Source organism: Fringilla coelebs (genome assembly GCF_963513975.1).
Source record: "Fringilla coelebs genome assembly, chromosome: 1".
Lineage (NCBI taxonomy): Eukaryota > Metazoa > Chordata > Aves > Passeriformes > Fringillidae > Fringilla > Fringilla coelebs.
Window position 1 is genome coordinate 97,620,439 of NC_140028.1, and position 14,027 is coordinate 97,634,465.

Consider the following 14,027-nt stretch of genomic DNA (forward strand, 5'->3'; position numbering starts at 1 on the left):
AAGTATTTATTGATATCTATCTCTCTCTCTCTCTCTCTAAAAAACAAAGTATTTTTTTCTTGAGCACTGACAAGTTGTTTTTAAAAAGACAATTGCAGGAAACTAATGATACTATGTCAAAAAGCTCCTAATATAATGTGGGAGCATGAATGTATGAGTTTTGGTGAGTCTAGTGGCAGGTTTTCCAGGCTTCAGAAAAGCTCTCTAAGGCATATAGAGGAGTTCCCAGGACTTCCAAAAAACTGTGAAGAGTCAGTCTCCCTGAAAATACCCTGCTGGGAGACGGGGGTTGCCTGAGAGGAGAGCTGGCTCTGGCAAAGACAGTGGGTAGGAAACTCTGCCCTCCTGTTACCAAGGTGCTCATGTTGCATGTGTAACATACCCAGTTCTGCTCCTTTCTGAGTCACTGTTCTGCAGCTTTTTCAGAGCTGTACAGAGTCCCTCAGATACAGGAGCAGACATTTCTCTGCAAGGTGCAGACTTGGCTCACTTATCCAGAGTGACTGTGCAATGCTAACTTGTTTTTACCCTGCAGCTGGGATACAGGAACTGAATTCTTATATCCTGCCAGCTTAGCTGGAGTGCTGATAAACTAATAGAGCAAAAATGCTTATGTGTCCTTCTCACTGATGAAAATGTAAAGTGGGTCCTGTTACCTTTCCAAAGTGTGCATGGGGTCAGATTTTTTGACAAGGTAGAAATTTAACTGAATCTTACACATTGAGGAGATGATCGTTAATAGGAGAAGCCCTGAATAATTCTGTTTAACATGACAACAAAGTCTGTTCTTTTGTTGGAAAGGGTGATACACTGAATCTTCCTTGGTATGCGAAACAAATGTGATGGTTGTCTTTGTTGGTGTAAAAGGGCATAATGGCTTTCAAGTGGAAGAGGATAGGTTTACATTTGATTTAAGGAAGACATTCTTCACCACTGGGAAGTGAGATACTCACAGAGAACGGTGGCTGCTTCATCCCTGACAATGTTCAAGGCCAGGCTAGATAGGGTTTAATCAGACTGGTCTAGTGTAAGGTCTCCCTGCCCGTGGCAGAGAGGAGTTGATTTTTAAGGTCCTTTCCAACCTAAACCATTCCATGATATGTGAAACTTACCTTTGTGCTGTCTCTGTGTATATAATTGGTAAGTCATATGTCACTACATGGGGTTTCTTTTATTATGTATTTATTCCATTTCTTAGTATTTTACTCTGGTTTTAGTAAAGTCTTTGTAACCTTGCGTTTTGGGTACAGTTTGAGGTTACGTATTAAATGTATTTTTATATGAAAACTAAAAAATGTGATGTTTTGATTCAACAGCATTCCATGCAACTCCCAACACTTATAAGCGAAAGAATACAGAAACAGCATTAGATAATAAGCCTTGTGGACCTCACTGTTATCAGCATTTGGTAAGATAATTTTATATGTCACAATTCACTGAGTGCTAGTGCTGGCTGCAGTATTGGGGGATACTTAAACTAAGGGCACGCTGGATCGAGGATACTGCATGTGCTTGTGGGTCATTTGCAGTCAAATATGTTACCTTCAGCTGCTGCGAGAGAAAAAGTTTAACTTTCGATCATCTTAAGTAGGAATACTTGTAGATGTAGCCTGGGATGTTTGTAGGGAAGAAATATTGCTATCCCCTAATAACGGTGTTGCTGCTATTCTGTCCAATCTAGTCAAGGAACTGCAGACATCACTCTCTTGTCAATTGTATCACAACTAAAAATTATAAAGGTTTTTTCCGTTTGCCAAAGGCTGATTCCTTCTGGGACTTGTGCTCTCAAGAAGCAATAGGATGGAAATTAATAAAGTGAAATATTTAGTAATATAATTTCAAATCTCTCTCATAATTCCCCTAAATGTTTTAGTATGACAAACTACACAATTTTCCCATCTGAAAACTTGCTACACTTTATCATGCCCCTTTTCACTAGAAAACAAGCTACCAATGCTTGCATTTTAAAAAATGCAGAACACATATATTCTAAGTGCCATGTGCAAGAAGAATTCTTGTATTTTTATGGGTATTTTCTGTGGGCAGTTCTAATTTATTGCTGTCATCTGGGAAAACAGAAATTTACTACTGAATTATTTTTCACTTGGCAGCCAAAGTAAAAGGTGAACCGAAAAACTGACATGAGTACTTTGTAAGTGTAGATTTTCTTCAAGGTAGCATCAAAAGTGCTTGTGTTCACGGTTGGCGTGCCTTTAACTGGCACTTTGGTGCGTGTGATTATTTTGTAGAGCAGTGGGAAGTTCCTCAGGATGCAAGCAGGAGGTGCTCTCCCACAAGTGGGACTGCTCCTCGATGTGCTTGCTGTAAGCTGTGCTGTTTTGTGTTCAGGAGGGCGCCAAGGAGTTTGCGGCCGCCCTGACGGCGGAGCGCATCAAGACGCCGCCGAAGCGCCCCGGCGGGCGCCGGAGGGGACGGCTCCCCAACAACACCAGCAGGCCCAGCACACCCACCATCAACGTCCTGGAGTCCAAGGACACCGACAGCGACCGGGAGGCCGGCACCGAAACCGGCGGGGAGAACAACGACAAGGAGGAGGAAGAAAAGAAAGATGAAACATCCAGTTCCTCTGGTAAGGCTGGTCAGGGCTGCTTCGTTCAGTGAGCTGCGGTGCTTGAGAGGGTGAACAAAACCAAAACTACACAAAACCCAATGCAACTAAAACAACAGAGAGCCAAAATAAGTTTTGCCGTGCAATCCTAGAAAATGAGTTTGGAATGTATGGAACGGAGGGAAAAGACAGAATAATAATATGAGTGTCTCGGTTTGGAAAGACAGGTGCCTGCTAAGGAAGGCAGGAGCCTCCCCTGAAATGGAGAAAATGAACCCCCCCCCCCCGCCCCGAATTGCTATAAATTTTAAATTGAGAGGCTCTCAGGCAGCAAAAATTATGGGAGCGGGAAATAACAGTTCTTTAATAGGGGAGAAAATAAAAAGATGAAATAAACACTAGAACAACACTGACAGAGTCAGAACACAACCTGACTCCCTGTTGGTCAGGGTGTTGGTAGCAGTCCAATTGGAATTGTGGCTGCAGTCCTCCCGGAGTGTCAGGTGTGGTTCTGCTGGAGCAGGGATCCTGTAGAAGGGTGTATTCTTCCTCTGAAGATCCAGTGGAAGAGGCAGCTGCTGTTCCTCTGGGAAATCCAGTGGAGAAGCTGTGCTGGTGTTCCAGAACCTCCAGATTATATCAGGGTCGGAATGTTTGGCTCCTCCCTCTGGGCGGAGCATCTCCCAATGGGATGTTATAGTTCTTATCAGTCATGCAGTGACATTCAACAGCCTCTTATCAGCAGGTGTCCCCTCTTGAGGGAGGAGTGATTGTGATCACTCAGAGAGAGATAAGGAAAACTGCCCATTTGATAAAAGACAACTGCCATACAGATGGTAATAGAATACATCTTGCCTTGCAATCTGGAACAATGAGTTTAATCAAACTGTAAGAGAATGTCTACATTGTCTCAATTTACATGTAGGTCATTAATTTGGGTAGCTGCTGTTAGCTTCTGTAAGAGGCATGTGGAAAGTGTTTGTCTTTTCTGGTACATAGGAAAAAACAAAAACTTGGAATATTTTTTAACTGCTGTTAATCATAGTGTGAAGGGCAAAGTAAATTTTGATACGTAGCCTTACTCTCGATTATTTGTTACAGAAGCAAATTCTAGGTGTCAAACACCAATAAAGATGAAGCCAAATATTGAGCCTCCAGAGAATGTGGAATGGAGTGGTGCGGAAGCTTCAATGTTTAGAGTTCTTATTGGCACCTACTATGACAATTTCTGTGCAATTGCCAGACTGATTGGGACCAAAACGTGCAGACAGGTAAGAAGGGAAGCTACTTGCTAAGGGTCAAACTGATTTACTTTTAAAGCTAAAGTATATGAATAGTAGTATTGATTACTAAAAGGGAAAAGTAATTAATTTTCTTGGTTTTCCCAAGAATGCTATGGTCCAGAATTCATACCACAAATACATAGAAGTTAGTTTTAAAACTGTTTTTAAATTAAATTTACAGGAGGTTTAAATTAGAGTATCAGTTCTTAAATTACAAAAATAATCAACTTTAAATGTATTGAAAAGAGACTATGACTGGATATAATCTATAAGTTGTTGGTTGGAGGAAATCATACTAACTTAGAATATGAGCAACTTTGTATTAGTGAGAGATTTATCGTGGATGTGTTATGGTATCTCTTGTTAGGTGTATGAGTTTAGAGTAAAGGAATCTAGTATTATTGCACCAGTCCCTGCTGAAGATGTTGATACTCCTCCCAGAAAGAAGAAAAGGAAACACAGGTAAATCTGTTACTAAATACCCTTAGCATAACAATAAATTGGAGATACAGGGGATCAGAACAGAAAGTGTTTTGGAGGAAAAGTTGTGCAACTCTTCTTTTGCTCCCAAAACCGAAAGTTGCGGCAGTAAAGCAAAATGGTGTTTTAGTTTCAGACAAAATCTTACTGCATTGGCAACTATAACCTTCCTCTTCTCTCTCCCTTTCCTTTCTTTTTAAGCTCTTTAATAGCCAGGTTCTTGTAGGTGTATATATATCAAAACTCTGTTCAGATTAGAAATCACCTATGCAGCTTGTTGCAACATTCAAGATAGTGTGGTATAATCATTTTTTACAGCAATAAACGTTAAATTCAGAAGTATTTCAGTAGGATTGAGTAATGATCTTTTAAAATTAAAACTTACGATTTTTTAATGATGAAGTGCATTCTAGCAAGCTTCAGATAGCAGGCTGGTAGGATTGCATTCTTTTTCTTTAGGAGAGACTATTCCTTTGTAGCACGCCAGTTTCATTAGCACCTAGAACACCAACTAAAGAACCAGGTTAACAAGTTGTTATTTCAGGTGAAGCTGCAATGAAGAACAAACGATTATTTGACACAATTACTGTTGAAACTGCAAAACTTGGTGGCTACTGTTTGTCAGTGAAATGCATTTTTCTTTTATAATTCTGAGGTTTGCAGAATGCAGCTCTGCATTATTTTTATTCTGAGAGATAAGAACATAGGAGCATAAAAGCTGACTGAAAATTAGCAAAATCATTTCTTTAGCAAGCAATAAGTACACTTTTTCCCATATAATTTCCTATCTCCCTTTAACTTCCCTTCTTTTCCCTCAAGATTGTCCTTCCAGTTCTTCTCCCATCAATTCTTCTTGCTTCTGTTTTAGCTTGTGTACTTATTATTTCCAGGCCTAGTGAAATTCCTGAACTGGTTCAAAGATCCTGTTGACGTGGACTAGAATATTTCTGCTTTGTAGCATAGAGGCAGGCAATGTGAGCTGGGAAAAGATTGAGTGAGCATCTGGAAAAGATTTTGTTCTCAGCAAAAGCTATTGATTTTAATGCTCTTGGCACAGTTTTCAAGTGTTTGGGCATTTGGTGGGCTTGGCTGTTTAAATTTAGGTTATTAGCCATGGTGCAAGTTTGGAATATGTAGCTGAGAATTAGCTTGCTGTCAGATTCACACAAATTGCTGTAAAAATGGTGCCACTACATATATTTAAAAGAGCAGCTAAAAGGCTCAAATGTATTTTTGCAGATAAAATGGATTGTATGATTACCAGGCTGACATTGTTTTGGAGGAATTCTCAGACTTTTTTTAGTTTAGGAGGTTTTTTCCCCAAGTAAATAAAAGCACAGTTCATTGCATGGGGTTTCTTGACTTTATTTGCTTTTTTATTAGTTGTCAATATAAAAACTTTATTGGTAGCAATTTAGTTTCGAAATGCCCTTTAATTCTTTAAACTCTCATTGAAGGAAGGAGATAATTTTATGAATATAATGTCCCAGAATATGTGGCAATCCAGCTGTCTCCATTCTTCTATGGCAGTAGCCTTTTTAAAAAGGAAAGCAGTTTAGCCTGCCTACATCCTGCTGTAACTTGAGCACTCTGGAGATCTCCCACTAACCAGCAATTGGGACAACCATCTGGAAATCTTCCTCTTTTTCTTACCTTTCTTTTAGTTGAGTTTACTCACTCTTAGAGTAAATCCAGCCCTAGAGCCAGGAAGGCCTTTCCTTTCCTTTTGTCCTTTTCCATTGCAGGGCTCTTACCTGTCTGCATGTTTTCCATGTGTGCATGTAGCTTGAGCTAAAGCAGCATCACCAGAGAGGAAAACAATAGCAAAAAGCTGCCTTTGCTGGCCTCTTGTAACTGATTTGAGAGCAGATTAAGTATTTTCTTGTAAGAATTTGCCTATTTCCCATGTCACCTTGGTGCCCTATGGGCATACTGGGCAACTAGCTGGCATGACTGCACCCCTCTTGGATAATGAAATGTCTTGTCTCCCTCCTTCCTGGGCCATTTTTGTTAAGATAGCTGTAATAAGGCTGATCAGTGGGAGAAGAAGACTTCTAATATAATTGCTTTTTGGAGGACCAGTAAGTGTCAGAGCCTGGCTTGTGTATCAGATTAACCTGTTATTTTGAGAAAACTCTGCCTTGATGAGAAGTGAGTACTTTGCATAGAAGCCAGTAAAAAACCTGAATGAAGAAAGAATTCTGAAAAGCATGGTTGTATGCTGGAGGGAGGGTGTACTTCAGTACTGTTCATTCTTTCATGTGTATATTTTTCTTCCATTGCTGGGAACTGAGTTGAATTTGCTTTAACTAATCATCATGCCTGCTTCTATTTTGGTACTGATTTTAAGGCCATGTAAAGCTGCTTCTTTATTGTTTTGGTTTTCCTCTTCTCCCTCATCCCCTATTCCGAGGCCACTTAGTAATTTTATTTCTTTTTTTCTCATTTTCCTCCTCCTTCTGCTGGACTGCTGTTCACTGCATGTGTTTGAAGAGCTTATGTAGTTCTGCCAAGAGTTCAGGATGCCTTTTTGTAGGGATTTAAAGTCTCACTGTTATCAGGCAAAAGGTGCAGCTGAGGCATTGGCACAGATATTCTTATGTGCTACCTGGCTGGGAGGCTGAATCTTGGAGTGGTGGGGAGGCTGTGGATAAGGTGATCTGGGAGACTGAAGTCTTTGAGTGATGCCAGAAAATCAAACACTGCAAAGACTCAACTACATATTTGACATAAGTGGCATGTATTTTGAATTTTTAGTGCACTTTCTGATAGCAGAGTATCCCCGCGCAAAGCAAGAAATGCTGGAGCAGCTTCTTCCAAAGAGTGTTTTTAGTGCCGGGTTGGCTGACACTGCTGCTGCCCAGAACCACTGGCAAAGTTTAGAAGTCTAGTAGGTTGTTAAGAGAGGAGAGCAATATCTTTGACAGCTGCTGTCATGATGCTTCTGGAAACACTTGTTTTCTAAGCTGGCTCTCCTGCAGATGTCAGCAACCGGATGTGCAAATCCACCGGCTTGTTTGGAAAGTTGCTATGCAGTTTCCAGTTGGGTTTTTGTAATGAAGCTTCAAGTTGTGAGTGCTTTCTCAACTTTGTCCTTTCCTTGCCTTTCTTCCTGCTGCATGGGACCAGGTCTTGCCTTTTGCTTCTGTTTGAGATGGCAGATTTATATAGGGCAGATACAAAAATGACTCTGCCTTTAGTACAGTGCTTGCTCAGGCTCCAGCTTTATGCACTGACTGGGGGAACTTGAGCGCTTTGTGGCAGCTTTTGGAAGTTACAAGGCAGTGAATGTACTCTTGGGTTGTGCCAGTCATAACTCCTGTTGGTCAGTGTTGGCAGCCTGCTTCCTGTTGTCTTGTCATTCCCCACAGGTCCTGCTGCCTCGGTGTGTCTCCAGCCCCCCTCTCCCTCCTGTGACACCAGTCTCTCCAGAAGAGGGGCAGAGCACATGGATGCCTTTCCCATTTGACTGCCCTCTGGAGCTTTCCTTCTGCTTTGACTTGTTACTGTTAATGCTTTCTTGATGTGCATTTCTAAAGGCACATTTGTGTGCATTTTAAGTATTAGGATAGTGCTTACCTTAGGAGGAAAAGTGAAGCTGCTAATCGCTAATGAAAGAGTATTTTAACAAGTCTGGCCACAGAATGATTTTAAGAGTTTGCTGTGCTAGTGGGTTCTTATTGTCTTGGAGTGACAGACAAGTTTCTGTGAAAGACTTGTTCAAAAATATGGTATGTTACATTTTCCAAATACCAGGTAGACACGAAAGAAAGTAGTTTGGTGTGCATAAGAGTAATTTAAGTCAGAATTGCACTCCATGGAGGCATATGGGAAGTGTCTTCTTGCAGAGTCAATGTCTCATAATTCATAAATAGATGGTGGTAGCCTTTTCTCCTAGAGTGAATCACTCTTAATAGGAATGTCATCTATTTATTACAGTACTCTGTGATTCTGGGCTTCTTCCTTCCTCTTAGCCTTTCTTGGACAAGTCTGCCTTTGTGGGTTTCTAACCTCTATGGGCTCCTTCAGTTCTTGTAAGAAAATTGGTTATTGAGTTAAATCTCATAGTAATGCTTTAGAAGGGCATTTTTATTTATCTGAAGCTGTTGGAGGGCGCTGCACACCATTTAGTTGAAGTAAAAGCTGCTATGCTTTTATGAAAGAAGTAGCAGCTAAAAAGTCCTATTTAAGTAGTTACAGTGGGAGATATTTTTGGAGAGTGCAAACTTCTGAGGAGTGTTGCATTCACTGAAAGGCAGAATAGCTTTTGTAGGTGTTCTGTGCTGGGGATCTTTTAGTACCTGTGCTCATGAGTGTTTTGGGCAGCTCAGTAAATCAGCAGAGAAAGTGAGGTTGCTTGATGCAGCTGGCAATGTATTGTTTGGCCAGGGAATGTGTTTTCTCCCACATTGTCTTCATGTTGATACATGATATACTAAGGAAGTCCAAGAAGTATAAACTTTGAAAATCCTTAATCTATTTTTTTTTATGTGTGTTCACTAAAATAAAAGTTGTAACTAAAATGCATAGAATTGAAGAAAAAAACCCAATGGATTTCTCCTTTAATTTTAAGGCTACTGAAATTAAAAGTCTGGTTTTCCTTTTGGTACTAAAGGTCCAGACAGGTTTTTGCTTGATTGTTTCTGACACACTATTATGGAATAGCTGACATTCCCTGGCCAAAGAGCTTGCAATCTGAAATGGATACAAAATAAAGGGGTAAATGTAACATGCAAGAACTTTCAAGTATAGTGAATTATGTTATGCTAACCAAAAAGCATGTTGCTCTTAAAAAAAACACAGCAAAGCAACAATCACAAACAATAAAATCCACCGTACAACAAGAACACCACTTCTGGCAAAGGGTGTGCTTGGCTGAGCTACCTGAGAAAGGGGACACTGAAGGAAAACTGTGAGGACATAAGAGAAAGGAGTGTGGGCTTTGAAGCACAAGGGGAAAGGCTCAGTGCAGCACCACCAGCCAGGACAACTGGGGGAAAGAGTCCAGCCAGAAGGAATACTCGAGTCCCGTCAGCGTGGCTGTGCCAGGCAGACACTGTCTCCTGTCAAGCACTTGGAGCTCCTCAGGTGCAGGGTAGGACCTGGCTGTGATCTGTAGGTGACAACCAGAGTGCTGCTGGGGCCAAGTCCTGTGCAGCAGGCAGCTGTCCCATTGCAACCCCCGCGTTGAGGTGTGACCCTCCAGACCTGCAGCTTCGTCCCCTTGCCTCGCCGCTGCTCCTGCCGCCAGCAGCAGCTCCAGCAGCCTGCTCTTGGCAGGGCTTCCTCCAAGGGCGGCTGCATTCAGGCATCTCTGGCTGGGCTGGGTGGGCACTGCTCATCTCTGCAATCCTGGGACTGGAGGAATGGTGTGGGGAGCGGGGGGAGCAGCCTGCAGAGCTCTGATCTTGGCAAGCCCTGGACTGGGACAGGGTGGTTCTGCTGCAGCCCCTGTGACTCGTGTGCAGTTCGCAGGCGTTCCTGTCTCCAGAAACTTTCCCGTCTTAAGTCAAGTGTGGGTGCAAGATGCAGCTGCCTTTCCCAGCCCACTGCAGGAGGAGTTCCTGTCAACCTTCTTGTTTGTTTTGTGTTTTTGCAGGTTGTGGGCTGCTCATTGCAGAAAGATACAGCTGAAAAAGGGTTAGCATCTTTCCATTCAATTTATGTCCTGAACTTTTAAGATTCTACTATTGATTTTTTTTGTTTTGGTTGTTTGTGGGAGGGCCTGGTCATTTGCTGGTTTTTTTTTTAATATTAGGCCATTATGTATGTTCCGTGGGGAGCCAGAAATTTCAGGGGAATGAAAATTAAAAACATAAACTCTCGCTTACACATATTGTAGGGACAAAAGGTACTGTTTGGGTTAAATAGCTGGAAGAGCTCTGTATAATTCCATGAAAAGGAAAGGAGGCTGAGTTTACCATCTTTCCAGTATGGCTTCATTGAAGCATAGGTAAAATGGTATTAAGGATAGGAACCGCAGTAAAAAGTGCCTTTTTTTTTTTTTTTTTTTTTGTAAGCCAGCTTAATTTAGAAATAGTTCCCTGAAGAGTTGTTCAGGATGGTTGGAACTTCTAGCAACATAATTGATCCTTTTGTCTCTCTCACTTTTTGTTGCTGATTGCTAACTTGAGCATTTTTAAAAATTTACAAATTCATGCAAACCCAAAACAAGCTCAGGAGTATTAATAGCAAATATAATTTATATAGCACCAAATTCTCCTAGCTGCTGTATAGGTAAAGCTCTAGACTTGTCCCTGGTAGTTCTTTTCTTGCCTAGAAGATTTCAGCATTGTCTGTACTGGAAAATTGACTTGGGAAAGCACAGTGGTATAGTAATAATAATAGGATTACATTGCCAGTGTTACCTGTTTGAAAGTTGACTGTTGTTCCACATTAAATTTGCTGTCAGTATTTAAGCAAATTTACTTTGCTGAATAATATCAGTGCTATTCCAAAACATGTTCAGACAGGAAATGATACCATTGTAGTTTCGTTTCTCAGTTTTCCACATAAACAGCTTTCAGCTCTGAATGCTCAAAGCAGCTGAGCAGTGGCAGAATGAGGTGCACTAGGAAGGCAGCTAGTGGTGTAAAACACCTCACTAATGTTACAGTTCTGGTTTTGTGTCTTTTGGGTTTTTAACCCCACTTGTTGTGGGTTTGGGTTTTTTGTTCATGTTTGGGCTTTCTTAGTTAAATGACTAAAAGGGAATTTCTGCCTTAGACTGAGGGGAACTGTATATTGTTTGTCTGCAACTTTCAACTTTACAAAATGTTGCTATTTTTATTCAGATGGGTCATCGAATCACGTTTACAACTATCAGCCATGTGATCACCCACGTCAGCCTTGTGATAGCTCATGCCCATGTGTAATTGCTCAAAACTTCTGTGAGAAGTTTTGTCAGTGCAGCTCAGAATGTAAGTAAAACATTTAAAAGTTATCTATAAACATCTCTCACTGTCCCCCCATCGAGTTCTGTACTACCAATCTCTTCGTGCTGCAGGCACGTTACAGGAGCAGCAAATTGTGTCCGACAGCGTGGGCATGTTCAGTTTAATTTGGCCCTTGTAATTGGCCATTGCATGAAGTCAGAAGCAGCCTTCAGACCTACAACTGAGGAAGAGTTATTAAAATCAGGGAAGGAAAGACTTTGCAGTACTCCTGAATGTCCTATGCAGATATCAGTGGCTGTGTTACCAATATTCTAATGCACTATAATCTGCACAGTCTTAATTTTAGGCTGTATTTTTTCATACTTGCTGTTTTCTTTTCCCCACGTTCCTTTGCAGGCCAAAATCGTTTTCCTGGGTGTCGTTGTAAAGCACAGTGCAACACCAAGCAGTGCCCCTGTTACCTGGCTGTCCGTGAGTGTGACCCTGACCTCTGCCTGACTTGTGGGGCAGCTGACCACTGGGACAGCAAAAATGTTTCTTGCAAGAACTGCAGCATTCAGAGAGGATCCAAAAAAGTACGTCCAGAGTTATACAACTGCATGTCTGTTGCTTGGGTTTTGAGGTATTCTTATGTTTTCAAGCCAGAGAATGGAATTCCTTTGCCTTCATACTGTCAAACTGGAAAAGAAAACAAAAAAAAATCAAATCCAAACAAAACAGCAAAGAAAGGAGTTGTCACTTGTTAGCTTGCTCATGTGCTGCTGTTAGGTCTATCTACATTTTGTCATGTACCAATCAGTGTTTTCTGTGCAGCAGAGCAGCAGAATATCTCCTTTTCCCCGTTCAGGCTTTGCTTCTTAATTGCAAATAGGCTGCTGTTTTAAAGAGCTCAGCAGTCTTTCCCCAGATCAGCATAAAGAAGTTTATCCCAGAGTCTAGAAGCTGTTTCTTTCTTCAGTTATTGATTCTAAGGTATAAACTTGTATGTAGTCTACTAAAGTCTTGAAAGCCCATTCAGTTCTGGCAAATCTATAAATCAATAAGCCAAAGTTTATTTCTACTCTGGAATGTCTTCTCACAAAATAGTTGATTACTGAGCTAATGAGTAGTGGACTCCTGTCTGCAGACCTTTTGAGGTTGAAGTCTTTAGTAAATGAATTTTTATGTAACCCCCTCATTTTAAGGTGTCTTGGGGTGATTAAACTAAAATTTTAGTAGTTTTCAAATACTTGGTCATTTTTCTTTTACATACGTCTTCTGATCCACAAGCTGTAATTTTAGTGTGTGTTTGATCATTAGAAGACTCTGCATTTGTCTGCATTCCTGGAGTCCCAACATATGCATTTCACTAAGTGATACAAAACAAAATGGAAAAAATCCCTGAACTCAAATCTAAGCCAGGCATATCAAAACTTCTTGGTTTTTCTGTTCCACAGCACTTACTATTGGCACCTTCAGATGTGGCAGGCTGGGGAATTTTTATCAAAGATCCTGTACAGAAGAATGAATTCATCTCTGAATACTGTGGTGAGGTAAGGATGGAGAACACTGGATCTGAGCTCAGTTGGTGAAGTCATGCATGGACAGGGACTGAGCATGGATGCCATTGTCTGTAACCTGGTACCACGTTCAGACAGAGCCATGTGCCTGACTCAGTGTCACAGGCTGTAGCTGCCGTCACAGGCTCAGACCCCAGGAGCTGCACAATTGAAATGTCACAAAAATTTTGAAACACGTTCTTGTGAGAAGGAGAGGCTGGAATGTCCTTTTTATCTTAGATGGAATGTCAGTTCAGACATGCTTGGAATTTGGTGGCAAATTATTTAGTATAGTACTGAAAGTCAGTAGGAGCTTTTGCTGAGCTGTATTCTGTAGCAATAAAACCCTGGGTCTGGTATGCAGCCCCGATTTTGAGAGGAGAAGCAATTCTTGCTTTTCTTCTGCTCTGAAAGAGTTTATGTATGCTAAAAGCAAAGCATGGATGTTTGGTAAGTGCAGAACGCTTGCTGAAAACAACACTTTGGGAATACTTTGAGTCCCAGAGAATATAAAACCTCCCACCTGTCTTTCAAAAGGCTGGGGAGGGGTTGACATTAAGCTGCTGTGGTTACACAATGGAGGAGTGCTTCTCTCTTTTACAAGTGGTGTTTCTTTCAGATTATTTCTCAGGATGAGGCAGACAGAAGAGGAAAAGTGTACGACAAATACATGTGCAGCTTTCTGTTTAACTTGAATAATGGTATGTATGCATTAGTTGCAACCCTTGGCAGCATAAGTAAAGTATGCTTAGCATTTTGTTCAGCCCCATTCTTCTGCAGACAGCAGGTAACAATGAGAATTTTTTTCCACACATCTTTCTCTATCAGTGTGTGGATTCATCCTGTAGATAGTCTTTGGGGTTTTTCCTCTAAATGCTAGTCAGCTGTAGTGATGAGCCTATTGTACAAGAGGAGTAGAACTTCATGGAGTAAAATTACGTGCAGACATTAAGTAGACTAAAGAATGTAAAAGGTGTTGTCTGAAGTAATTTTACTGAATTAAAGCAGCAGTAATTTATGATGGTAATTGTGTTGGGGGAAAAAAGCCACGTGCGGTATGTGACTGCTGCCACTTGAAAAAAAAATACACACTGCACTGTATCAAGCATAAAATACTAGAAAATAGTTGAAATGAGGAAAAAAAACCTGCTGCTTTCTGTCAGTGTTGACTTAGCGTATTTATGGAGCTTGTCCTTGTGGAATAAAGGTAGAGAAGCTTCGATGAGATGCTAAGGTGGTGCCACAGTGGCAGGAGGTAAAG

At 41.1% G+C, this 14,027-nt stretch overlaps 1 protein-coding gene across 2 annotated transcripts in view; it reads left to right on the top strand.

Annotated features, from left to right (window-relative positions):
- Positions 1 to 14,027, top strand: part of EZH2 (enhancer of zeste 2 polycomb repressive complex 2 subunit) — a gene marked incomplete at its 5' end in the record, with an annotated part of 29,647 nt that overhangs the window by 14,167 nt on the left and 1,453 nt on the right. For both annotated transcript variants that reach the window (XM_084212814.1, XM_084212813.1), the window contains 9 exons: positions 1,317 to 1,408; positions 2,350 to 2,590; positions 3,671 to 3,840; positions 4,220 to 4,314; positions 9,932 to 9,972; positions 11,127 to 11,252; positions 11,625 to 11,803; positions 12,665 to 12,760; positions 13,386 to 13,467. In XM_084212814.1, coding sequence (XP_084068940.1) covers positions 1,317 to 1,408; positions 2,350 to 2,590; positions 3,671 to 3,840; positions 4,220 to 4,314; positions 9,932 to 9,972; positions 11,127 to 11,252; positions 11,625 to 11,803; positions 12,665 to 12,760; positions 13,386 to 13,467 — 1,122 coding nt within the window. The remainder of the gene's footprint in view (positions 1 to 1,316; positions 1,409 to 2,349; positions 2,591 to 3,670; positions 3,841 to 4,219; positions 4,315 to 9,931; positions 9,973 to 11,126; positions 11,253 to 11,624; positions 11,804 to 12,664; positions 12,761 to 13,385; positions 13,468 to 14,027) is intronic.